General features: G+C 48.5%; 3 protein-coding genes across 14 annotated transcripts in view; 2 read left to right on the plus strand and 1 right to left on the minus strand.

Annotated features, from left to right (window-relative positions):
• The first annotated feature begins 305 nt into the window (after positions 1-305).
• Positions 306-9094, plus strand: nadk2 (NAD kinase 2, mitochondrial). 7 transcript variants are annotated; one of them, XM_036139938.1, is made up of 14 exons: positions 306-362; positions 646-1040; positions 2532-2620; positions 2744-2832; positions 3431-3512; positions 3588-3671; positions 5260-5399; positions 5519-5612; positions 5708-5851; positions 7032-7087; positions 7172-7225; positions 7303-7426; positions 7645-8480; positions 8840-9094. In XM_036139938.1, the coding sequence occupies exons 2-13, from the start codon at positions 825-827 to the stop codon at positions 7781-7783; spliced, it is 1311 nt and encodes a 436-aa protein (XP_035995831.1). In that variant the 5' UTR covers positions 306-362; positions 646-824; the 3' UTR covers positions 7784-8480; positions 8840-9094. The 7 variants fall into 7 exon arrangements, with proteins under 7 accessions (XP_035995831.1, XP_035995830.1, XP_035995833.1 ...); XM_036139937.1 differs by having other exon boundaries at positions 7645-8320; positions 8500-9094; XM_036139940.1 differs by having other exon boundaries at positions 7645-8230; positions 8500-9094.
• A 3890-nt stretch (positions 9095-12984) lies between these two features.
• dync2i2 (dynein 2 intermediate chain 2) lies at positions 12985-20360 on the plus strand. 2 transcript variants are annotated; one of them, XM_036139950.1, is made up of 9 exons: positions 12985-13182; positions 13270-13521; positions 15715-15824; positions 16301-16458; positions 16539-16648; positions 16746-16910; positions 18934-19207; positions 19849-20031; positions 20095-20360. In XM_036139950.1, the coding sequence occupies exons 1-9, from the start codon at positions 13072-13074 to the stop codon at positions 20331-20333; spliced, it is 1602 nt and encodes a 533-aa protein (XP_035995843.1). In that variant the 5' UTR covers positions 12985-13071; the 3' UTR covers positions 20334-20360. The 2 variants fall into 2 exon arrangements, with proteins under 2 accessions (XP_035995843.1, XP_012717399.2); XM_012861945.3 differs by having other exon boundaries at positions 18934-19166; positions 19874-20031.
• Positions 20349-25125, minus strand: part of sptan1 (spectrin alpha, non-erythrocytic 1) — a 36501-nt gene continuing 31724 nt past the window's right edge. For all 5 annotated transcript variants that reach the window (XM_036139949.1, XM_036139948.1, XM_036139947.1 and 2 more), the window contains 11 exons: positions 24826-24902; positions 24537-24746; positions 24158-24454; positions 23963-24075; positions 22724-22741; positions 22087-22141; positions 21297-21493; positions 21148-21201; positions 20929-21075; positions 20699-20846; positions 20349-20625 (listed from right to left, as the gene is read on the minus strand). In XM_036139949.1, coding sequence (XP_035995842.1) covers positions 20500-20625; positions 20699-20846; positions 20929-21075; positions 21148-21201; positions 21297-21493; positions 22087-22141; positions 22724-22741; positions 23963-24075; positions 24158-24454; positions 24537-24746; positions 24826-24902 — 1442 coding nt within the window. In that variant the 3' untranslated portion in view covers positions 20349-20499. The remainder of the gene's footprint in view (positions 20626-20698; positions 20847-20928; positions 21076-21147; positions 21202-21296; positions 21494-22086; positions 22142-22723; positions 22742-23962; positions 24076-24157; positions 24455-24536; positions 24747-24825; positions 24903-25125) is intronic.

The following is a 25125-nucleotide window of genomic DNA, read 5'->3' on the forward strand; positions in this document are numbered from 1 at the left end:
ACTGTAATGACTGGACAGCTGGTTCTGAGTCTGCTTCACTGAATAGTTTTAATTCAGACATATCAGAGGGTTTTCCAGCAGGAACGGCCGGGATTGATCCCATAATTTTGTCTTAAGTTGTTTGTTTTACTGGTAAACTTATTTTTTTCTGATAAAATCAGGCAGGGCAAGAGTTTCCCTGGATAAAATGAAGGTAACAGGTTAGAGAACAAAGGATCCGGCTCTTCCAGGGGAACTGAGCCAAACGACGTGGATCCCGAAGAGAAGCTGAACTTCCCAGCACCTGTTCCGTCGCGTACGTAGACAATCCACAGAGAATCTACGTAATTTACGTAGATTTGGAGTACGTGCCAAGGTGCCTGGTATGTTTAGCAGCTGTCCTGCCCTCTAGTTTCCTGTTTTTCTGCTTTATTTGTGTTTTCTGGCGCCGAACCTGGTCAGAACCGGGTCGCGGTGTTGATGCGCTCCGTGTTGCAAAGTAAAAGCAGCAGAAATGTTTTAATGAGCCGCTTTAAAGTATAAATTTGGGCAGAGATTAGCCCCGCTGCTAGCAGCTTTAGCTTGGTCAGCACGGCTGCGCGTTAAGAAGCTAACCAGGTTAGCGGTCACTGCTAACCGGACGGTTAACTGTCGCTCTTCCCACAGAGACACCGAACCGGACCGGACCGGCAGCTGTAACCGGACTCCCGCCTGTGTGACCGACCTGAGCTCCTCTCAGACCCGGACCATGTCCCCTCCTTAACCGCAGCTCCAGAACCCCGCGGCTCGGTTCGGTTCGCCATAATCCCGGCTTCCAGATCCCGGTTCCCGCTGTGCTCGGAGGCATGGCTCGGTCCACGGCGGTGAAGCTGCTGTGGTTCGGGACCAGGATGGTCAGAACCGGACTCCTCCGGCCTCTGCACACAGGTTGCTCCTCAACAGAACCGAGGACTGGGTTCAAACCGGAGAGGGTCGCCGTGGTGACTAAAACCACCCGGTATGAGTTCGAACAGCAGCGGTACCGGTACGCTGGACTCTGTGAAGAGGACCTGAAGCAGCTGGTAACGAACTTTCACTCACTGGTTCTGTCTGGGTCCACATGGTGTCCATTATCACTGTGTACTGGGTCAGGGTTCTGATCACGGTGGTTCTGTTCCATTTAAAGCAGCCAGGTGTTCATAAGTGGGAGCATTAAACTATTTATAGCAATAAATATCTGAAAGGTGCGGCGTGCCGCTGTGTTCAGCCCCTCTGGGCCAACAGAATCATTAACGGACCCGTTTGTTCTCTGAACCGAACGTCTCTCAGCTTTTACATCAGAACCTGAACATTGTCTCACCTGTGAGGAGTTTACATGAGCAAACCCAGTAGAAGAGAATAGAAGCCGCCTTTATTGTCCCTCAGCAGCAAAGAGAAGATGGAAGCAGGAAGGAGTTAAAACATAAAAACAGTCGAAAGTGAATAAATTAAAAGTTACAACAGAGGAAAAATACTGCTGTTAAAACTGGCATTTATACACCTGGAGCGTTCAGGTTTACTTTGATACATCACTGATACGAACGATTCACTTCACTAATACGAACGATTCACTTCACTAATACGAACGATTCGCTTCACTGATAGGAACGATTCGCTTCACTGACACGAACGATTCGCCTCACTGATACGAACGATTCGCCTCACTGATACGAACGATTCGCCTCACTGATACGAACGATTCGCCTCACTGATACGAACGTTTCGCCTCACTGATACGAACGATTCGCTTCACTGATACGAACTCTGAACGATTCGCCTCACTGATACAAACGATTCGCTTCACTGATACGAACTCTGAACGATTCGCCTCACTGATACAAACGATTCGCTTCACTGATACGAACTCTGAATGAGTCGCTTCACTGATGATTCTCAGCTCAGCGTATCTGAGCTAAAAGTCTTTTTTTAGTTCACTTCTGAAACAGCTACAGGTTTAACTCCTCCCAGCCAGTAGGCGGCGCTCACCCGCTCTCATTCCTACCGTCAGCTGTTCACCAGCCGGTTGCCAGGTCCTTTAGTTAGCGTTAGCAAACATTTAACCCAGCAGGAACGCAGCAACTTTCTGAGCTTCCTGATGTCGGGGTCGTTGCTCTAAACCCGACTGATGTTCTGTTCAGCCTCCATTTGCTGCTTTTTTGAGAAATCAGAGAAATGTAACAGCGAGAAGAAGCCATTTTCAGCGTATCAGGGAGCTACAGGGATCTGGCAACCCTGAGCTCCGTGTCACATGACTTCAACCTGCTTTCCTATTGGTGCAGAATAATTTCATGATGACGTTGGCATCTCAGATCTTTTAGTTGACATAGTAACCTGAAGTATATTTTTATATATTTTGGACTCCCAAAATGTATAAAACAATTGTTTATATACTAAATATTAATTTCTTTTGGTAAGATGAATACATTATTCTGCACCTCTAAATGTTTTGTGAATGTATTGTCTTAGAAAAATGAATCGTTTTAATGAAAAAGATTTTTTTTCATTAAACCTGTGACTCTCTGGTTGTTTTGCAGCTCGCCATGAAGGGCTCCAGCTACAGCGGCCTGCTGGAGAGGCACAACATTCACACCAACAACGTGGAGCACATTCTGGAGAGCCTGCAGTGAGTCCCGGTTCTGCTGGCCCGGTTTGCTGGCCCGGTTCTGCTGGCCCGGTTTGCTGGCCCGGTTCTGCTGGCCCGGTTCTGCTGGTCCTCACACGGAGCTGAAGGTCTTTGTGTTTGCAGGAGGCGAGGCATCAAGGTGCGAGTGGTGAAGAGAGGAGAATATAACGAGGAGGTGGTCCGATGGGCCGACGCCATCATCTCTGCTGGAGGTACCGCTCAGGTTCTGCTTATTGGACCCAGAAGTGTCTTTGGACCCGTCTGATGTGCTCGTTAGAAATTCATCAGGAGGAATTAATCCTCTGCTGAGCGCGGTAGAAACGAGCTGCCTGCTGCTTTTATTTATGTTTTTATTTTCTGGCTCCTGAAATCCGTTTGGTTCTGGTTCTGTTTCCAGAACCACCTCAGCTTTCAGGGTCTGGAAGTTATTCAGCATTTCTGTTCATCAGAGAAATGAGGAAACAAGAGTTTAACGAGAAAAAAACAGATTCAGAGAATAGAAAATAAAAAGTGACAAAAACTATTTAAAATAAATTCTTTAGTTCTTCACTAGTTCTGCCAGTAATAAAAGTCCAGTTGGTTCTGTCGGGTCGGCCCTAAAGCGGTTCCTCTCCTGCAGAGTCCGGTTCTGCTCTGCTAACCGGGCTCCCCTGCTGGTAGGGACGGGTTCTCCGTTTCAGAACCTCACCAGAACATTTAAGTGGGTCGGATTGAGACTGCTGCCCGGAGTCGTGCTCGGTGTCAGGAGGTTCTGTGAGGAGCAGAACCGGGTCGCTGGGTCCGTCTGACTAACGCTGGTTTGGGTTTCAGGCGACGGGACGATGCTGCTGGTCGCCAGTAAAGTTCTGAACAAGGACAAGCCGGTGGTGGGAGTCAACACGGACCCTGAGAGGTAAGGCCCGTCTCCCGGTTTGGGTCGGTTCTGTTGGGCCCGTTTGGCTCACCGCTGTCTGCCTCCGTCCTGCAGGTCCGAAGGTCACCTCTGCCTGCCTGTGCGCTACACCCGCGCCTTCCCAGAGGCTCTGGACAAGCTCAGCCGTGGTGAGTTCAGGTGTGTATTTACCTGCAGGTGTCCTGGTGGTTAACGAGCCGCTGAGCGTCTTAGCGGCGCTGATCCGTCTTAACGAGCCGTTTAAGTCGTCTGGAAAGACGTCACCTGGCCTCCAAAGCCCCGCGCCGTGTCCTGAGACCCGGAGAAGATCCTAAATCCTCTGATGGAGCTCTGCAGGACGGCGGCGCGTCGGGCTAACGCTAAATCTGCTGCTGCTGATGCTAATCTGGGCTTAGCGACAGGCTCTGGGCTTTAAGTTAGCGAACAGAACCGGGTCACAGCGGAACCGCAAAGTCCAGTTTCTCTGTGAAGCAGAAATGATTCAGCTTCTACCAACTGATCTGAAAAGTGTGGCCAGCATGTATGTCCCGCCTCCTGGCTCTGATTGGCCAGAATTGACTGAATGAACCAATCAGGGAGTCCGGTGTAGGTACCAGATCGTCTCGCTACCCGATGACATCATCATACGGCAACTCAACTCAAACAAACTACATTATGCCCGCGGTCTCCATTTGTTACAAATCAATTTTATTTTGTTAATTTACGGTTATTTTCCTGTAAATTAGTCGAGGCATGAAAACTTTTAACATCATTTTGGAATACTTGTGTGGTAGTCTGACAATTTAATCGGTAATTTTGCAGGATCAAAGTTACAACCTTACAGAAATTTAATTCCTCCAATTTTTTTTAAATTGTGAAGGGAGACTAAACCATAAACTCTTTTAATTTTTAATAAAAGTCAGCAGCCAAATTTAACTTTATCACGGCATTCATCACATTAAAATCAATAATGTTCATTCCTCCTTTTTGTACTGATGTTGTTCTTTCTGATCACATGTTTTTTTTATTATTCCAGATGAAATTGTGATGAATTTGATTATTTTTTATTGTGGTATTTGGTACATTTAAGATATATGCTGGATAAATTAGTCTGGCTAGCCCTTCCATTTTTGTTAACAATATTCTTCCAAACATTGAGCCAATTGTCAAATATTTATTTATTTATTTATTTTTTTAAATGGCTTGAATATTTGTTCAAGCTTTTGAGAAAAAAGAAACCGCTAAATTAACTTAATAAAATTGATTTGTAACAAATGCAGACCGCGGGCTCTATGTAGTTTGTTTGAGTGGCGTTGCCGTAATGTGACGTCATCAGAAGGCGCAGAACCCGAGCCGATCTGGTACCTACAGCGGCCGCTCTCCAGGAAGATCTGAGCAGCAGATCTGGGCTCCGTGGAAGAGGAGCGAGAAGATCAGAACGTTGTAGCAGGAGACCAGAACCTGCTTCACCTGGAGACACGGTGGAGGCAGCATCATGCTGGAGGGAGCAGCTCAGAGGTTCTGATGGAGCTGCATCCAGAACCTTCCTGCAGGAGAACCTGAGGCTGGGGTGGAGGTTCTCCTCCCTGCAGGAGAACCAGCCTGAACACACAGCCAGAGGTATTATGGGTTAGAACGGCCTAGTCAAAGTCCAGACAGACGGAGAGGCTGGTGGAGCGTCTGGTTCCAGCTCAGCTTCAGGTCCTGGTTCCGTCTCGGCGTGTCCTGGGTCCAGCAGAACCGAGCCTGTTCCCTGTGTTCTGCTCAGGTGGCTGTGGCGTCAGCGGATCCGGCTGCACCTGGAAGGGACGGGCATTAACCCCACGCCGGTGGACCTGCATGAGCAGCAGCTGAGCCTGGAGCAGCACCACCAGGCCCACCGCATCACCGCCCTGGACCAGCAGCACCGTACGAGTCCGGGCCGGTCCAGAACCGCCGACCCGTCGCCCATTTCTGCTCCCACATGGTAGATTATAAAGCTTTTCAGCAGCCTGGACTCACGTTCCTCCTGTGGTTCCGTGTTTCAGGAAGCGGGTCGCTGCACGGTTCCTACTCCAAGCCCTGCCTGCTTCCTGTGCGCAGCCTCAACGAGATCTTCATCGGGGAGTCTCTGTCCTCCAGGTACCAGAACCGCTGTGTGTCGCTGCATGCTGTAAGCTGAACTAATCCTGCACGGCTGTCCAGAACTCACCCGGTCCGACTCTGTGTCCCAACAGGGCCAAGTTCAAAGCCCTCAAACATCATGTCACACTCTTGCTCCATAGGGCCTCCTACTACGAGATCTCTGTGGACCACGGGCCCTGGGAGAAACAGAAGAGCTCCGGCCTCAGCGTCTGCACAGGAACCGGCTCCAAGGCCTGGTGAGGGGGGGCCGCCGGCGCCGCGTCTGTTCACGTTACGCTGCCGCGTAGAAACTAAAAACTAAACATTAAAAACTGTTTCAGTAAAACAGTTTAACCAGAACAGTCAAAGATAATCCTGAACAAATGTGTTTTTAATCTTGATTTAAAAGGTTCTGAGTATTTCACCGGGTCAGAACCGTCACTCCAAGCTAGACCAGGGGGAGAGGGATGAAAATGACAACCGGGTCGGCTAAAGACTCGTTTAAACACTAAGGCTGGTTCTGATTGGGCTCAGATTAGTTTTTTTATATTTTTATGCTGCGATGTTTCCACTTTCATCCCTAAAGTGGACCTCACCCGGTACCAGAACCACCCGGTACCAGAACCGGACTCCGCCCACATCTAATGTGCCTGAAGGAGGCGGGCTGCTAGCAGAAGCTAAGTAAGCTAGCTGAACGCTAAGCTAATAAACCGCTAACCTGAAGCTGATCAGAGAGTTTTGGTGACATCACTTCTCCTGTGATGTCACAGCGTTGGAGCCAATGGCGACGCTGACGTGAAATTCAATGCAATACCCCGTTAAACCTGAGGGGGCGCCATTAGGACACAGAATCAGGATCTGAACCGTTTATTAGCATAAAAGGTCCGTTTGGGGCTGAGTGAGCCTTTAACTTTATTCTGGAGAATTTCTGCTGCAGAGAAAAGGTTCTGCTGGTTGGATCGGGTCCAAACGGAGCGTCAGGCTGGTCCTGTTTGCCGTTTATGCTTCACTAAGTAGAACCCAGCAGGAGAACCCGGCAGTAGAACCCGGCAGTGGAACCCGGCAGTGGAACCGGCGTCCTGCGGGACCCAATGCTAATCTCATGGTGCCGGAGGCGACCCGGATCGTTGGGATGGAGAGCAGAACCGAGCCCGGAGAAAAATAAACGGATCGTAGAATAACGGTGTGGACCGAGACCAGGTCTGGTTCTGGACCGTGGTTCTGTTTATTTTATTTTTCTTGAGTTCTTATGTTTATTTTTCGTGTTTTTGGTTCCGGTTCTTGCAAGAAAGTGATTCAGAACCGATGTTTGATTTATTCTGATCCGGTTCTGCTGAATTTGTTCCGACCCATTGAGCCGTTGAGGGAAACGATGTCTGGTTCTGTTGGGTTCTGGTTCGGCTCAGCGCTGAACAGCAACCATGTCTCCTGCTGCAGGTCCTACAACATCAACAAACTGGCCGACCAGTCCGTGGAGGAGGTTCTGAAGATCGGTGCGTGGGTTTGGACCCGGTTCTACAGTCAGGTCTGTCCCTAAAGTCCAACAGAACCGTCCTGACGCTGTTTCTGTCCTGCAGCAGCGTCTCAGGCTGGAGTTGAGTTCCCGCTCAGCAGGGAGTTCATAGAAAGAGGTGAGTGGACGGTTCTGTTGCGCTGGCTGAGTCCAGACGGGCCCGGTTCTGACGTGTCGTGGTTCTGTTTGGGTCAGTAACCGAGGAGTACAACGAGTCTCTGGTGTTCAGCCCTGAGGAGCGGCGCCTGTTCTACAGCGTCAGGGAACCCATCAGCAACCGGGTGTTCTCCAGCAGCCGGCAGAGAGGCTTCGCCAACAAGTCAGTCCGGTTCTGCTGCGGTTCTGGACGGACCCAAAGTCCTCCAGAACCTTCTGGGTTTTACTTAGAAGTAAAAGTCTTTGTGCCGTGCTGTCTCAGTCATCTGACATGATTCGGCCCATTAGTCCCTCTGTCCTGGTTCTGTTGGGTTCTGTTAGAAGCCCGTCTCTGTAGAACCCTGCAGGCCCGGTTCTGATGGCTCCTCTCCTCCTCTGCAGGGTGAGCGTTCGTTCTCGCTGCTGGGACGCCTGCATGGTGGTGGACGGCGGAACCTCCTTCGAGTTCAACGACGGCGCCATCGCCTCCGTCAGCACCAGCGAGGAGGACCGGCTCCGGACCGTTCTCCTGGAGAACTGAGCCGGGTCGGCAGAACCTCAGCCGGGCCGCAGGGAGGTTCTGGCCTCCAGCCTCATCGGGTTCCCGTCATGAAGGAGGCAGTGACGGGTTCTAGTTCCAGGATCGGACCGTAGAGACAGACGGCAGCAGCGCAGTGAAGGTTCTGGTCGTTCTCAGACCCGCAACGGTTCTGATCCGATGGATTCAGAGGATCTTTGTCTCATTAAACGAGCTTCAGACTGTTCCACCGAGGAACCGAACCAAACTGCTCCAGTGAGACGACGACCCGAGAGGAGCAGCAGGTTCTGCTGACTCAGTCAGAACTCGCACCAGACTTCTGCTTTAAGACCCATAACCGGTTCCGTCTACCCATCGCCGGTTCTAAGCGGTTCCGTCTACCCATCACTGGTTCTAAGCGGTTCCGTCTACCCATCACTGGTTCTAAGCGGTTCCGTCTACCCATCATTGGTTCTAAGCAGTACCGTCTACCCATCATTGGTTATAACCGGTTCCGTCTACCCATCACAGGTTCTAAGCGGTTCCGTCTACCCATTACTGGTTCTAACCGGTTCCGTCTACCCATCACCAGTTCTAAGCAGTTCCGTCTACCCATCATTGGTTCTAAGCGGTTCCGTCTACCCATCGCTGGTTATCACCGGTTCTGTCTACCCATTACTGGTTTTAACCGGTTCCGTCTACCCATTACTGGTTCTAACCGGTTCCGTCTGTCATCGCAGGTTCTAACCGGTTCCGTCTACCCATCGCCGGTTCTAAGCGGTTCCATCTACCCATCATTGGTTCTAAGCGGTTCCGTCTACCCATCGCTGGTTATCACCGGTTCTGTCTACCCATTACTGGTTCTAACCGGTTCCGTCTACCCATCATTGGTTATAACCGGTTCCGTCTACCCATCATTGGTTATAACCGGTTCCGTCTACCCATTACTGGTTCTAACCGGTTCCGTCTACCCATCACCAGTTCTAAGCGGTTCCGTCTACCCATCACCGGTTCTAACCGGTTCCGTCTACCCATCACCAGTTCTAAGCGGTTCCGTCTACCCATCACTGGTTCTAACAGGTTCCGTCTACCCATCATTGGTTCTAAGCGGTTCCGTCTACCCATCACTGGTTCTAACCGGTTCCGTCTACCCATCATTGGTTCTAAGCAGTACCGTCAACCCATTACTGGTTATAACCGGTTCCGTCTACCCATCGCCGGCTCTAAGCGGTTCTGGTTCTATGCGGTTCTGGTTCTAGGCGGTTCCATGTACCCATGTTTGACCCATAAGTGAATGCAGAGTTGCGTAATAAATGATTTTATCTGCAGAACGACTACGGTGCCTCACAGACGTTTCTGTGATCAGAGGAAAGAACCCCAGAGAACGCAGAGTCCAGGAAACCCGCAGAACCGAGTTAACGGACCGTCTGGCTGCTGGGGGGAAGTTCAGAACGTTGAGCAGGAACCCACTTTTCTATCTCTCTCTTTCTAACAGACGGGTTTATTCTACTGGGATTCTATGTGACGCTCCGACAGAACCTCTACCACCGGTTCTACCACCGGTTCTACCACCGGTTCTACCACTGGTTCTACCACTGGTTCTACCGCCGGTTCTGCCACTGGTTCTACCACCGGTTCTACCACCGGTTCTGCCATCTACAGACAGAAACTATTGACACTCCTTCTGTAAAATAGCTCAGATTCTCAGACAACAGGTCTGGACTTTGACTAGGCCGTTCTAACCCCTGACTCTGCTCAGGCTGGTTCTCCTGCAGCCTCTAACAGGGTCTCCAGGTCCAGTCTTCAGGGGTTCCTGCAGCCGTGGCCCCAAATGATGACATCATCAGCGGGGGCTGATTCAGTGTGAGGGAGCAGGGACAGCATGATGGGGACCTGCTGCTCCTCCAGGAGGTGAATTTAGGGGCGTCAGAGTAAAAAGGGTTGAAGCTGAATGTGAGCCTAAAGTTAGCCTGACTCTCTGGTTCTGCAGAGCGCCACTCGGCCTTCTGGGAACGCTCCATTCCTGCCGTATGATTGGCCGATCCAGTCGTCCACCGACCGGTGAGGCATGGCGACCTGAAACAGAACCGTCGTCATGGATGCAGCGTGATGTCACGTTCTTTTAAATATTACCGTATATTTATTATAAGGCGCGTTAAATATTCTTCCTGTTTTACTCCACCTGTCCGCAGACACACCTGAGCAGGAGAGCTCGCCGTCTGCGTATGGAGGACAGCTAAACTGTTTCTATGTGGGTTAGAGGCAGGATGGAAACGCTGCTCCACTCACTGTGGCGAAACCGTTTAAAATGAACGACAAAATCATCCAGCCAAGAATTTAACTTTTGATATCCGTTCTGCTCAGATATCCCCACTAACTTAGTAATCGCTTTATAAAAACTCAGACTAACATGATCCAGTCAGCAGGAAACCTCTGATGGTCGCACCGCGTAACAACGCTGCGGTCTTATTGGTCCGGCTCGCCTGCCAGCGGGTCTCTGCTGATTAAAACCGCCTCATAATCCTGATAAACAGACGGCAAAGTCTGGAGGTGGACTTTGTCACCTAAAATCATCTTAAAACAACTTTTTCTGATAAATTAACTGCAGCAAGCCCAGAGAAAGCAGAAAAGCTCTGAGTCAGCTGGGGACCAAAGCCCGGGAACTAAAGAGCGGGTAAATTAAGTTATCCGGTTAAATTAAGTTAGTCGGTTAAATTAAGATAGCCGGGTAAATTAAGTTAGCCGGGTGAATTAAGTTAGCCGGGTAGTTAAGTTAGCCTGGTAAATTAAGTTAGCCTGGTAAATTAAGTTAGCCTGGTAAATTAAGTTAGCCGGTTAAATTAAGTTAGCCGGGTAAATTAAGTTAGCCTGGTAAATTAAGCTAGCCGGTTAAATTAAGCTAGCCGGGTAAATTAAGTTAGTCGGGTAAATTAAGCTAGCCGGGTGAATTAAGTTAGCCGGGTGAATTAAGTTAGCCGGTTGAATTAAGTTAGCCGGTTAAACGCTACCTGTGACTTATAAAGCTTCTCGACAGGCTTCTGAGTGGCAGTGGAAAGTGTTGCCGCCTGTTTCCTCGCTGCGAGCCGCCATTGTTGTCTAAATCTAGGAAAATGCCGCCCGGCGATCCTGATTGGCTCGTCCGTTTTATGGGGGTTTAAATCGCTCCCAGTGGCAGCGAGTCCAGACGGAGGTGGATCTCTGAGGACTGCATCCATCTGGAGAGTCGGGTTAACTCAGGTTTCTCAGCTGCTGGTCTGTCACATAGAATCCCATCTAATGCACTAAAGTTTGGAACACGAGGAAAGGTGTGAATACTGTCAGGGAGGAGGACTGCAGGAGGAAAGGGAAACGAGTTAAAGCACAACTTTAACAGATTATTTTAGCATTGGGCTGTTTTTAGAGTCCGATCAGACGCAGCAGTCAGAGCAGCAGCAGCTTAAAGGTTCTGACTGATGATGAAACCCGTCACTGACCCACATTCTGGTCCAGTTTATCTCTGAAGAGCGTTTGATGTGTTTTTATTAGTTTGTAGAGGGAAGCAGAGCTTCTGGAGGATTTTAAACCTTCAGCGGTTTAGTTTGGTGATTTCAGCCAAACAGAGACAAGACGGAGCGGACCGGTTCTGCTGGAGAACCTCCGTCTGTAGCCCACATGGTGAGGGAACCGTTCTGGAAGCTGTTAGTAGAAAAAGTTACCTTTTATAAACCAGCAACACCTGGCTGCTGGGAAACAGGAGCAGCCAACAGAACCAGCGGCTTCCTGTCTCTGCTCAGATCTGGACCCACGCCGTCCGATCCAGTGTTGGTGGAAAGATGCAGGAGTGTTTGTGTGTTTTAATAAAAATATATTTTACAACCTAGTTCTGTTTCCAGTCTTCATTCCCAGATAAACCATGTCTCTTTATTTCAGTAGGTTTTAAACATGAATATAAATGGATAATATTTGTTTGGATCCATTGATAAGATGGAGGGATAAAACATTTTCCAGATCTGATGAAGTTTGGGTGATAAAATCAGTTCTGACCTGATCAACGCGTGAATCAAACCAGGAGAGGATGTGGAGGGAAGAGGAATTTCCTTCTGGAAACTAAATCCAGAGCTTCTAATCTGCATCTAAAGACAAATTTGACAAACTCAACTTTATGATTTGAATTACTCTTAAAAACTCTTGGCCCTTTTTAAAGATCTTTTTCTGTTAGTGGTTGAATTTATATTTACACCAGTTTTTGTCAGGTGAAAATTTGAGTAGCTTTAAATCATTTAAAGGGTTTGTTTTCATGGAGGTAACCTGATTTTAACATGTACTGTTAAACAGAGGACTCTGCCCTGACCAATATGGCGGCGCCATCTGCTACAGTCAGGGCAGAAGCTTTAAGTAAAACCTCTAGCAGTTTGTGCATTGACGTGTTTTTACGCAGCACAACTTTGTATTTTCTTCGATTATTTTTTTGAATGTAAGAGTTTGGCTTTAGTAAAAAGGCGGAAATTACGTATTTGTTAAGCTGCCGTGATGAGCGACATCTTCTAAAAGTAGCTCTCAGGCCTCGTTTGTTCTTGTTGTTTAGAGTCTAAACTGATTTATTCTAAATTATCTGAGTTAATATCTTCAGGTTCTGTTTTAAAAACACCCGCCGCTTTAATTTAAGCTTTTTATTTTATTTATTTTTTAACCGACCCAGGCTGTCTCGTTATCTGATTACACGGTCACCATGGCAAAAACAATGGAAAGAAGAAAGGAGAGGAAAATTATTTTATAGGATTACGGAAGAGAGGAAACAGTTATTTCAAGGACATACTGGATTAAATGACACTCTATTGAAAATAAGTAAACATATTTCAGGTAGAACATGTAGTGATGTGTTGTAAGAAGTACGTAGAAGAAAGAAGGAACTTGGTTGGAAACCTTAATAAGGAGAAAGTTAAATATGACCTGGTGGATATTCTGCAGAAGAATTTATGTTATGAATATTTATTTAAATATCTAATAATAACAGGAATAATTAGGAGGATTCAGTATTTATAAATTGATAGATATGTAAATATAAGCATCTTTAGTAATATATAGTGCCATTCTGACCGGTAGGTGGCGGCAATGCGCACCAAAAAGATGTTTGCCAACCACCAATAAACTCATGAAGAAGAAGAGACGTCACCATAGGTGGCGGTAATGCACCTGAAAGTTGTTTGCCAACCGCCATAAAACAAAAAGAAGAAGAAGAAGAAGACTTCACCATGGCGACGCTAGCTTCGTTAAAAATGGCCGCCGCGGCAGCGCAGACCCGTCCCAGGCGGTTCTAGGTTGGTTCTAATTGAATGCGGGAACATTTCCTCCTCAGAACATTGAAGATGTTCGCGGATGAAGCTCTGGACCCGGTGACGGTGGCGTCAGTGTGGAGGAAGGCCCAGCAGGGGGCGCAGCATTCGGTAAGGGTTCGGGCTCGGTTGGAAAACCAGCGGTTCTGGTTCTGTCCTGGTTCTGTTCGTCTCTTATGGACCGGGTCTTTGTTCCAGAGAGGCTGTCAGACCCCGGCGGTGCTCAGCGACCATGCCGGAGTCCAGACCCGGTTCACAGCCTCCAGTTCCACCCAGACGGAACCACAGGAGCAGAACCTCCAGGAGGGAGGCCTCGGTGGTCCCGACCCACCCGGACTGGTGGACTTCCTGAAGCGGGTGGAGGACCCGGTCACCAAGGAGCTGGAGAAGAACTCCCGGAGCCACGCTTTCGATGGTTACCAGGCGAACTGGGAGGAAGGAAGCGACCATGTAAGAACAAATAAAACTTTATTGATTCAGAGCAGCGTTAACATGTAGGAACAATTAAAACTTTATTGACTCAGAGCATCTTTAACATGTAAGAACAAATAAAACTTTATTGATTCAGAGCATGTTTAACATGTAAGAACAAATAAAACTTTATTGATTCAGAGCATCTTTAACATGTAAGAACAAATAAAACTTTATTGATTCAGAGCAGCGTTAACATGTAAGAACAATTAAAACTTTATTGATTCAGATCAGTGTTAACATGTAAGAACAAATAAAACTTTATTGATTCAGAGCAGCGTTAACATGTAAGAACAATTAAAACTTTATTGATTCAGATCAGTGTTAACATGTAAGAACAAATAAAACTTTATTGACTCAGAGCATCTTTAACATGTAAGAACAATTAAAACTTTATTGACTCAGAGCATCTTTAACATGTAAGAACAAATAAAACTTTATTGATTCAGAGCAGCGTTAACATGTAAGAACAATTAAAACTTTATTGATTCAGATCAGTGTTAACATGTAAGAACAAATAAAACTTTATTGATTCAGAGCAGCGTTAACATGTAAGAACAATTAAAACTCTATTGACTCAGAACAGCGTTAACATGTAAGAACAAATTAAACATTATTGATTCAGAACAGCGTTAACATGTAAGAACAAATTAAAACTTTATTGACTCAGAGCATCTTTAACATGTAAAAACAGATAAAACTTTATTGATTCAGAACAGCGTTAACATGTAAGAACAAATAAAACTTTATTGACTCAATGCAGCGTTAACATGTAAGAACAAATAAAACTTTATTGATTCAGATCAGTGTTAACATGTAAGAACAAATAAAACTTTATTGATTCAGAGCAGCGTTAACATGTAAGAACAAATAAAACTTTATTGATTCAGAGCAGCGTCAACATGTAAGAACAAATAAAACTTTATTGATTCAGAGCAGCGTTAACATGTAAGAACAAATAAAACTTTATTGATTCAGATCAGTGTTAACATGTAAGAACAAATAAAACTTTATTGATTCAGATCAGTGTTAACATGTAAGAACAAATAAAACTTTATTGATTCAGAGCAGCGTTAACATGTAAGAACAAATAAAACTTTATTGACTCAGAGCAGCGTTAACATGTAAGAACAATTAAAACTTTATTGATTCAGAGCACCGTTAACAAGTAAGAACAAATAAAACTTTATTGATTCAGAGCATCTTTAACATGTAAGAACAAATAAAACTTTATTAACTCAGACCACGAAAATTTCGTTCTGTACGCACTCTGCATACAGAATAAAGTTGTCTAAGTCTAAGTTGACAAGAACAAACAAAACTTTATTGATTCAGACCGTGTCACTGGTTGCTATGGTGATTCCCGCCTTAGGACCAGAACCTGGCCTTAAGATAAGATATGATAAGATAGGCTTTATTGATCTCACAATGGAGAAATTCACTTAAATTGATAGATTAAAGTGTTTTTTTTTTTGTTATTTAACCTTTATTTAACCAGGAAAAAATCCCACTGAGATTAAAACCCTCTTTTTCAAAGGAGTCCAGGCCAAGAGGCAGCAAAGTTAAATATTGAACAGAGATAGATTAGATTAAATGACAGGTACATAAAACATATCAAGTAAAACAATTACAGATAACTGAGGCTGTCTCAAATTATTTCATTTTTAACTTAAAAGTATTTAAGGATAAAAACTCAGTGAACTTCCATGTCTTTGTAAAACATTGCTCTCAGAAGGAGCAGTGAGGCTAAAGCTGTGCGGTAAAGGAACGGTGAGAACCAGCTGCTGGTTGGATGGCAGGCATCAGAACCACGCTGTTCTCAGTAAGTCAGGTAGAACCGCAGCAGAGATCCAGGAAGTGCTGCTGCCTCCTGGTGGAGAGGTTCAGGTCCCAGTGATGGTTCTACAGTCTGTGATGGACCTTCATGAAGCACGCTGAACATTTAAAGACAGGAAGAAGCAGCATTCTTAGAAAAAGTCACCATAATCTAAGAGAGATAGAAACGAGGCGCATTTTAACTCCAGAAGAGATAAACATGTAATAATGACTGCAGGGAAACTATAAGTTATAATAAATCCTTAAACTTCTGGTGGTCAGTTAAATTAAATTAAATTAATATTTTTATAGCTTTATCAGAGTCGTGGTTCCTCATAGATCTTCTTCGCTCTGCAGGTGTCTCTCCTCCACAGCCTCCAGCATCCCGGCGCTGAAGAATCGGGTCTCCATGTGAGCGCCGTGTCCTGGAGCTGCACGGGTTCTGTTATCGTCTGCGCCTACGGTCGGTACGTGGCGCCGACCCGAATCTCCCCATGGTTCCCCGTTCTGAGGCTAAAAGTTCTAGATGAGCGCGTGTAGAACGCTGCTTCAGCCTCCGGTCCCGAGTTCAATGACAGAACCGGTTAAACGGACCCGGCTGTTTTAGCTCGGTTCTCCAGAACTGATTCAGAACTGCACTAAAGTTTTCACACCGCTGGATTTCTTTTCGCTTTTTTATCTAATTGAAAAACAAACTTTAATGTAATTTAATGGGTTGTGTTTCATTAAAGTTTGAAGTTTGGTTTTAAAATGAGAATAAATGTGGAAAAGCTGAGGGGGTGAAAACTTTAGGGAGGAGCAGAAAGTTCTGGTTCTGCAGAGATCCAACTGGACCAACAGCTGAACCCTGTTTTCTCAGTTTTTCCATTTTAAGCGTTAAAAGCGAGTGAAACCGGAGCTCAGAACCACTCTGACCCGTTTGTCTCCATGTGTCCCTGAACAGAACCGACGACGGCGACTGGACCCACCAGAAGTCCTGCGTGTGTTTGTGGAACCTGGACCGCCGCAGGCTGAGGCCCAAACAGGCGGACCTGGTTCTGGAGGTTCCGGCAGCCGTCACGTCTGTGTGCTGTCACCCGGAGCGGCCCGCTCTGATCGCAGGTCCACAGAACCGCCCGACCGATACCAGGCGGCCGCCGGGCCGGACCAGAACTAACCGGACCGTGTTTGTGGTTCTGCAGGAGGTCTGTACAACGGAGAGGTGGTGGTCTGGGACACCAGCCGGACTCAGGATCCGGTTCTGGCCCAAACCGGCATGTCGGCAGACAGCCACAGAGAACCCGTGTATCAGGTGAGGAGGTTGCTGGTCCAAATCCAGAACCAACTCTGTTAATGTGAGGAATAATGTGGCCTGGGTCCGGGCCCGGTTCTGTTCCTGGTGTCCTCAGGTGGTCTGGGTTCCCCTGCAGAAGAAAGGAGACTTTGGGGTTCTGAGTTCTAGTTCTGGAGGAGAGGTTCTGCTGTGGCTGGTGGACCCAGACCAGGGCCGGCTGGTTCTGAACGCTGCGTACGCCTTCGTACGGCAGCAGCTTCCCCACAGCAGCAGCCTGAAGGTGAGTCCAGAACCAAAGTGGACCTGAACTGTGCAGCGTCAGTCAGACAGAACCTGAACAGAACCTGAACAGAATCCTGCTGCCTTGATAAAAAGACTCAAATGTTTTATTTTAATCATTCATTTGATAATAAATGTTTCATAAAACCAACATTCAGAGATTAAAACAGATGCAGCAGAAAAACGGGTTAAATCAAGGCGGACAGAACCAGAGGTTCTGCTGCGGTTCTAGGCGTTAAAAGCCTGCCTGAACAGAACCAGGTTCAGAGATGGAAGGTCTAGAAGCTGCAGTCAGAGAAAGAACCTGAAACGGGTCTGAAGTGGTTCTGATCGACGCCGGGTTCTGAACCAGCTGGAGGCAGTGACCTCAGAAGGCCTGGCTCATAAAAGCCGGTGTCGGTACCACCGGACCGGACCGGACCAGAGATCCGTTTATCAAGCTTTAAATCCCAGTAGAACCTCAACGTTTTGAACTCGGCCGTTAATTTGCCTCCAGCGTTAACGGCAGCTTGGTTCTGTTACCGGTTTTAACATCTTTGTTCTGAGTGGACCCGGTCTGGTACCGCTCAAAAGTCCCGGTCCAGGTCCTTCCTGTGACCCAGATCACCGGTCCTCCAGGATCGCTTTCATTTTGGGCCGGTTTCCCTCTGGTTCTGTTTTTTATCATAAACGTGTTGCTCTTAACCCAAAGTTCTGCTGGATTCTGGGTTCCAGCTGCTGATGGTTCCATCAGAGGTTCTGACCCAGAGGAGTCCAAAGCGCGGCCCTCTGGTTCTGGGAACGGCCTGAATCTGTTTCACTGAGAAGAGTAAAATATTCTAAAAAGGGAAAATTGAATAAACAACATTTATTAATATTTATCAGCCATATTTTTGCTTTTTGATTCAAGTTAATAGGAAATAAGACGACAAACTTTTTACCAAAAGCAAATATTCAGGATATGGTTTGCTGGGCAAACCTGAAAGTCTTTTTAATGTTTCATTTATCTACAGGTTGCTTTTCCACATAAATGTGATTAAATTATTTATAGTCCGTGGGCCAGAATCTATAGAACTGTCAGACGGAAACTTTCTTCCACCTGGAACAGTTGCTACACATAGCAGTGATCTCAAAACACCAATGTTCTCACGTTTTCACTTGCACATTAATAAGTTAAAGGCGATAAAAAATCTAAACTGTGGCGCTCCGGTCCAAGAGGTCATGTGATTTAATAAGATTTTAATTCAACCAAGAACCATATAGAGATATTAACCATATTAAGAAAACGAGATATGTCTCTTAAAAATAGAACAATGTATTAAGAGTTTAAAAAAAATCTATTTCATTTCATTAGAATGTGATGTTTAAAAATATTTAGACTTCACAAAGATGGAAGTTAAAAGTTGTATTTATTTAAAGCACGCTCCCGGCGCAGGGGATCCAAATTCTGCCGTGGAAAAGTCGTTTAGCACAAAGACACCTGTCACCTGTGCTACCTGTGTCACCTGTGCTATCCTAGCGAAGCAGGTCTTGATGATATCACAGTAAAATGGGCAAAAGTCTGGACTATTTCTTTTTCATTGCCATCAAGATCACTACCAGCTGGCACCAGAAAATGCTATTATTGGGCGTTCTTCGTCTGGAAACAGATGCAAACAAACATCTTACGGGCGCAGCCATGATGACGTGATAAACTCGCTCAGCTGACAATACAGCGATCTGATTGGCTGAGCAGCAAAAATCGAATCACGTGACCTCTTGGACCGGAGCGCCAGAGTTTAGATTTTTTATCGGCTATAACTTATTAATGTTCAAGTGAAAATGTGGGAACATTGGTGTTTTGAGATCACTGCTATGTGTAGCAACTGATCCCGGTGGAAGAAAGTTTCCGTCTGACAGTTCTACAGATTCTGGCCCACGGACTATTTAGTGTTTAGTTTATTGCTGAGCAGCTAAAACTAAAATGTTTCGGCTCCTGAACTCTGAGCCGGTGGTGAATCCCGCTGCTCTCCCCTCTCTGAGCCCGGTTCTGGTTCTGCCCACAGAGCCGGGGCAGCAGCAGGGTGGGGGTCAGCGCTCTGGCTCTGTCTCCGTGGGACGCGGACACCTTCCTGGTGGGATCAGAAGGCGGTCTGCTGCTGCGCTGCTCCTTCTCCTGCGGCCCGCCGGCCGCCGTGGCCCCTGAGGGCCGCAGCGTGGCGCCGCGGGCCCCGGCCCGGTTCTGCTTCAGGCCCGCTGGCGGCCCGGTCCACTCCCTGCACTGCTCGCCGTTCCACAGGTACCGACTCCCGCCGCCTCAGACTGCAGCTGTTCTGACCCTCTATGAACCACTGATCTCTATAATACACTGGAGTGCTAATAGCTGCTGTTAGAACGAGTCGCTGTGAAGCCACCAGCCGCCATATTGGTACTCCCTATTTCCCCCCAGTAACTAGGGAATATGTGCGCTACAGCATCGAATAACGAGGATTTTCTCATGTTCAGGGGGGCTTAAGACTTTTAAAATGTCAAATGCCGTATACTTTATGTTCTAAAACTATCAAGTACTGAGAAAGTCATGTGCTGAACTATTTAGCATTTTATTCATTTAAATTATATATATATATATATATATATATATATATATATATATATATATATATATATATATATATATATATATATATATATATATATATATATAATTTATAAATATATAAATATACATGTGTATACACATATATATCTTTAATATGAATAACATGTAAAATATTTCAGCACCTAATTTCCTAGTAGTTGATAGTGTTAGTACATCCACTGACTGTAGAATTACCTGTGAAACGTTTTCACACAGCCAGAAAACTGCTTGTTGTTGCAACCAAATCCTGTGGGATTCTGTGAGAGTAGGGAGTAGCAAGATGGCGGCCAGTGACTTCAGTTTTTCTGGAAAATCAGCACTCCAGTGTATAATATAGCTCAGTGCTATGACCCGACCCGTCTCCGCAGGAACCTGTTCATCAGCGCCGGAACCGACGGTGAGGTCCGGTTGGGCTCGCTGCTGCAGGCCGACCCGCTGCTGGCGGTCCGGGTGTCGGACTCGTACGTCTTCCAGGCCCAATGGTCCCCCAGCAGGCCGCTGGTGTTCGCAGCCGCCACCGGACAAGGTAACCCGACCCGGCAGCTTAGAACGGAACCAGAACCCTTCCTGACCCGGCTCTGTTCTGCAGGTGAGGTCCAGATCTTTGACCTGGCCCGGAAGTCCCTCCGGCCCGCCGCCACCATCCGGGACGGCGCCGCGGACCGGACCGCCACCTGCCTGGCCTTCAACGGCGCCGACCCGCGGCTGCTGGCGGCGGGCCGGTCCGACGGTACCGTGGGGGTGTGGCTGCTGAGCTCGGACCTGACGGAGCAGAGGGCGGAGGAGAGCCTGCGGCTGGAGCAGATAGCCAATCAGGTGGCAGAGTGAAATAAAGGCGACCCGTTTCCATGGTAACCAGTAGCGTTTATTGAAGCGGTTAAAAGCAGCTAAAGCAGATAAATACGACAGCGGTGAGCATTCAGGGGCAAACATGCATCAGCCAGGTGTGCTCAGGTAACGCGTCCTGATTGGTCCCTGGGGAAAGGGGGCGGGGTCAGTTGACGAAGAGCGAGCGGGTGAACTCCACGAAGTCGAAGGCGGACGGCAGCTCGCGGCCTTTGCTGTCCAGGAACGGCTTCATGTGCGACAGGCAGTAGTCGGCCTGCTCCTTGGTCAGGTTCTGGAAGCAGGAACAGAACCGTGAGAGGCGGAACGGGTCAGAACCGGTCAGAACCGGACAGAACCGGACCCACCTGGTAGAGCTCCTCCTTGGTGACGTAGGGCTTGTTCTCGGCGCTCAGCGCCCGGAAGGCGCTCTCGATCTCCTCGCTGGACTTGACGTTCTCCGTCTCGCGGCTGATCATGAAGGCCATGTACTCCTGCAGCGACACGTTCCCGTCCCTGCAACCAGAACCAGAACCTCCTGGGTCAGGCGGCGGGCCCGGACCCACCGGGCCGCGGCGCCCAGAACCGCCCCGCTCACCTGTTGGGGTCGACGGTGTCGAGGATAGCCTCGAACTCGGGGTCGGGCTCGCCCTCCTCCACCATGGGCAGGTCGTAGCCCAGCGAGCGAAGACACGACTTGAACTCCTGGTGGTTCAGACGACCCGACTTCTCCTTGTCGAAGTGCCTGGTGGGTCAGACGGAACCGGTTAGCTCGGCCCGGCGGCACAGACAACCGGTTCTGGTGCCGGCGGCTTACTTGAACATCATGCTGAACTCCTTCAGCGCCTCCTCGGTGACTCCGGTCGTGTTTCTGGAACAGGAAGTGAAGTCGGGTTAGCGGTTAGCGGCTGTTAGCGGTTAGCTGTTAGCTGTTAGCAGCTGTTAGCGGCGGTTAGCGGTTCTTACCGGGCCTGGATCTGCTGCTCCAGGTTGTGCTGCATCCTCATGCCCAGCTGGTCCAGTTGGTCCCACTGCTGGGCCAGGCCCACGGTGCTGTGCTCCGTGTACTTGTTGTCCAGAATCAGCGCCTCCTCCATGGCGGCGCCGAGATCCTCGATCTTCTTCAGCTGGCTGCGCATGGCCCGGATCTCCTGGTGCTTACGCTGCAGACACACCCACAGTCAGGCCCGGTTCTGACACTTCTAGGGGTTTATTAGCACCGGCCCACATCTGAGCCGCTAGCGTCATTCCGGGTCGCATCGGATCTCCTGGCAGAACCGGACCTTTGGGAAGGAGATCCCAGAACTTTTTCTGGTCCAGAACCGGTTCTGAAGCTGGACAGTCGGACCGGTCCCAGAACAGTGACTCCTCCTAGTCATGGTGTCCAAACGGTCCGGTCCATCTGGACCAGAGCTTCTTTCAGAACCTTCAGAACCTTCCAGGTCCAGTTGATGTTAAACTGGCTTCGTTGTTCCAGCTTAATGGAGACGTGACTCCGTGTTCTGACCCGGTCCGACTGTCCAGCACGGTACCAGCGCTGGTTCTGCACCAGAGGTTCTGGAATAAGGACGGATGACGGACTCAGTTGGTCGTTCCAACAGAACCGGTTCTGGAACCCAACCCGTTTCAATGGACTCTGCTGGTTCTGTCAGGAGGTCCAATGCGACCCGGAATGGTGCCGGATGTTTGATGCTAATATCTCAGTGACGGTGTTTATATGTGAGCCTTCGGATCAGAACCGGGTCGCTGGTCTTACCTTTGTGGCCTCCAGCTGTGACTCCAAGGTTCCAGATTCTTCCACCATGCAGGACCTGGTACCAGAGAGAGAAGCGGTCAGAACCGGCACCAGAACCCCTCCGGTTCCTCCACTCCAAACACCTACTGGGTCCATGCCGGGTTACAGAACTACAGAACCGCAGAGCGCTGTTAGCAGGCCGCAACATGACGGCAGGTTCTGCTCAGAACATTTAGAGCGGCGGCCCGGTCCTTCGTGAATCTGGCCCGGTTCTCCTGGGTCCAGGGTTCTGCAGGGTGGAGAACCGCAGATCCGGGCCAGTTTCATGAAGAACCGGACCAGAACCTTAAGGGATGGTGGGTGAAAGAATGTGCTGGTTCTGTCTGAGGAAGCAGGCTGAGTGGGTTAGTCAGCAGAACTCAGGCCCAGAACCAAGTGGGTCAGAACACGGTGAGGAACCCAGAACCAGAACCGGGCTGAAAGAGCTCAACCTTCCAGAAAGATCATCAGCAACTTGGTACTGATAGACACAGACAACCCGGCGGTACGCTATGCTAGCAGGGAGGAAGAGGAGGAGGAGGAGGAAGAGGAGAAGATGAAGGAGCGGAGGAGTCATCATCATCATCATCATCATCATCATCATCATAGAGATACTGACCCGTCCAGAAGATACGTCCTGGCAGCAGCAGCCGGGTCAGCAGGAGGAGAGACACAGGACAGTTAGCAACATGACAACAGAACCGGGTCAGAACCGCAGCAGGTGGTTCTGACCCGTTACTCTGATCATTGCTGACAATGTAGAAAACATCAGTTAAAATCTGGTTTATTTCCTGTTTATTTGGGTTTTATTCTGTTTCTGACTGGATCAGCAGCTTTTGGGTTTTTATGAGCCGGAACCAGAACCACGGCTCTGAAGAAATCTGGGTTCAAGTTTCCCTTTGACTTAAATCACTGAATTTTTTTTAAATTATTATTCCTTTATTTAACCAGGAAAAGTTAAAAAAGAAATAAATCATCATCTAATCTAAACGTTGTGGTCTTCATTATTTCTGTGAACCTTTTAAGTTCTGGTAGAGTCACAGATTAGCAACAGACGTTTTGGGGGAGAATTAAAGAGATAAAATTACTAATATGAGGAAAAAGTAAAAATAAAGTAAAAAAAAGACAAAAGTGGTAATATTATGGGAAAAACGTCATATTATGAGAATTAAAGGGGGACATTTCCAGAATAATCACAGTTTGCAGAACTATTTCAGTCCTGGAGTAATAGAGCCAGGTTAGATCCTTATAATTATTTTTATTCTTTACGAGAATAAAGTCAGGAGAATGAAGCTAAAGGGAAACGAAAATAAACTCGTAATATTACAAAAATAAAAATATTCCAAATATAAAGTATATTCCTAGATTAAACTCCCTCTGATGCTGTTTGAGTGTCTGAATCTAACTGCAGATTTGCCCCATCCAACATGGCGGACGCTCTGACGCATCGCAGCAGACTTAGCAGCTAGCATAGCCACTTAGCTGCTTTCTGACCCGAACACCCTGACGACCCGGCGCCCCCTGGTGGCAGCAGGAAGAACAGCAACACTCTGAAAGGAGTCGACGTCAGATTTAATCTAAACCAATCAGGCTCCAGCGACCCGGTCCATAAAGCTCCCTGAGTTCTGCAGAACCACCTCTGGACCATCAACACTGGTTCCCAAACTCAGAACCGGAGGTCCAGCAGCAGACGGGCGTGGAACATGAGCAGGAACCCACCGGTACTCCAGTGAGGTCCGTTTGGACCGGGCGGGTTCTGATGAAGCAGAGAGCTCTGCTCTACAACAGCTACTCTCAGGTCAGCGGCAGCAGAACCTGGATCCAAACCCTAACTGGACCAGAACCACCCCCCCCCCACCTGGTCTCCTGCAGCCACTGGTGGAAGGCGTTGGCGTGCTGAGCGAACTCCTGGCGCAGCTTGTCGTTCTCCTCCTGCCTCCTCTGCTCTTTCTGCAGCTCCAGCTCTCTCTCCTGCACACAGAACCAGAACCGTCACGACGACGCAGGTCCGGTTCCCCCTGACACGGACCGCCGGCTGGTTCTGCGCCCGCACCTTGATGATCTTCTGCAGGTTCCTCCAGGTCTCCTCCAGAGCCTCCATGGTGAACCAGGTGTAGGGGTTGGACACCACCTGGTAGCTCTTGATCTGCTGGTCCAGCTCGGCCAGCTGGTTGAAGTCGGTCTGAGCAGAACTCAGCGAGGAGCGGAACGCCTCGTGGGCCTCCCGCAGCGCACGGATCTCCTCCAGGGAGTTGCACCGCACCGGGTCCGTCAGGTCCTCCTCCGCGTTCTCAAACCAGCTGTTGAAGGCCGAGGCCTTCTTGGCGAAGGTCAGGAAGAGGTCCTCCACCTGCGGAGGACAGAACCAGCGGGTCAGACGGACCGGACCTCCTCCGGGCTGCTGGGGAACCTTCTGGACTCGGAGGGCGGACCTTCCTGAAGTGCTCCTGAGCTTCCAGGAGCTTCTTCTTGCGAGCGGCGGAGTTGGACAGCAGCTGGTTCCAGCGCTTGATGAGCGCGGCGTGCCGAGCCTCGATGGCTTTGGACTGAACGTGTTTGGCAGCGAGGAGCTGGTCCTTCAGCGCCGTGATGTTGGTGATGCCCTCCTGCTGGAAGGCCTGCAGACCAGCGTCAAAGGTCTCCTGCAGAGGGAGGAGGAGTCAGAGAGAGAGGAGAACCTGGAGGAGAACCTGGAGGAGGAGAACCTGGAGGAGAACCAACCTGTTTGGTGAGCAGGGTCTGCACCGAGGAGAGGTCTCTGCCGTAGTCGTCGGTCTTCAGGCTGTTCTCCTTCTCCCCTGAAGACACACGGAGAACGTTTAGAGAACCTTTAGAGAACGTTTAGAGAACGTTTAGAGAACGTTCCTGGACCGGTTCCACAGAGGCTCCAGGAACCAGACCTGAGACCCGGCAGCAGATCTCAGGTCTGAGGTTCCTCCTGCAGGAACCTTTCACTCTTCACCAGGAAGCTGCAGAAGCGTAACCCCGCCCACTCTGCCCTTCCAGCCAATCACATCAGAG

This window comes from Fundulus heteroclitus, chromosome 8 (genome assembly GCF_011125445.2).
Source record: "Fundulus heteroclitus isolate FHET01 chromosome 8, MU-UCD_Fhet_4.1, whole genome shotgun sequence".
Lineage (NCBI taxonomy): Eukaryota > Metazoa > Chordata > Actinopteri > Cyprinodontiformes > Fundulidae > Fundulus > Fundulus heteroclitus.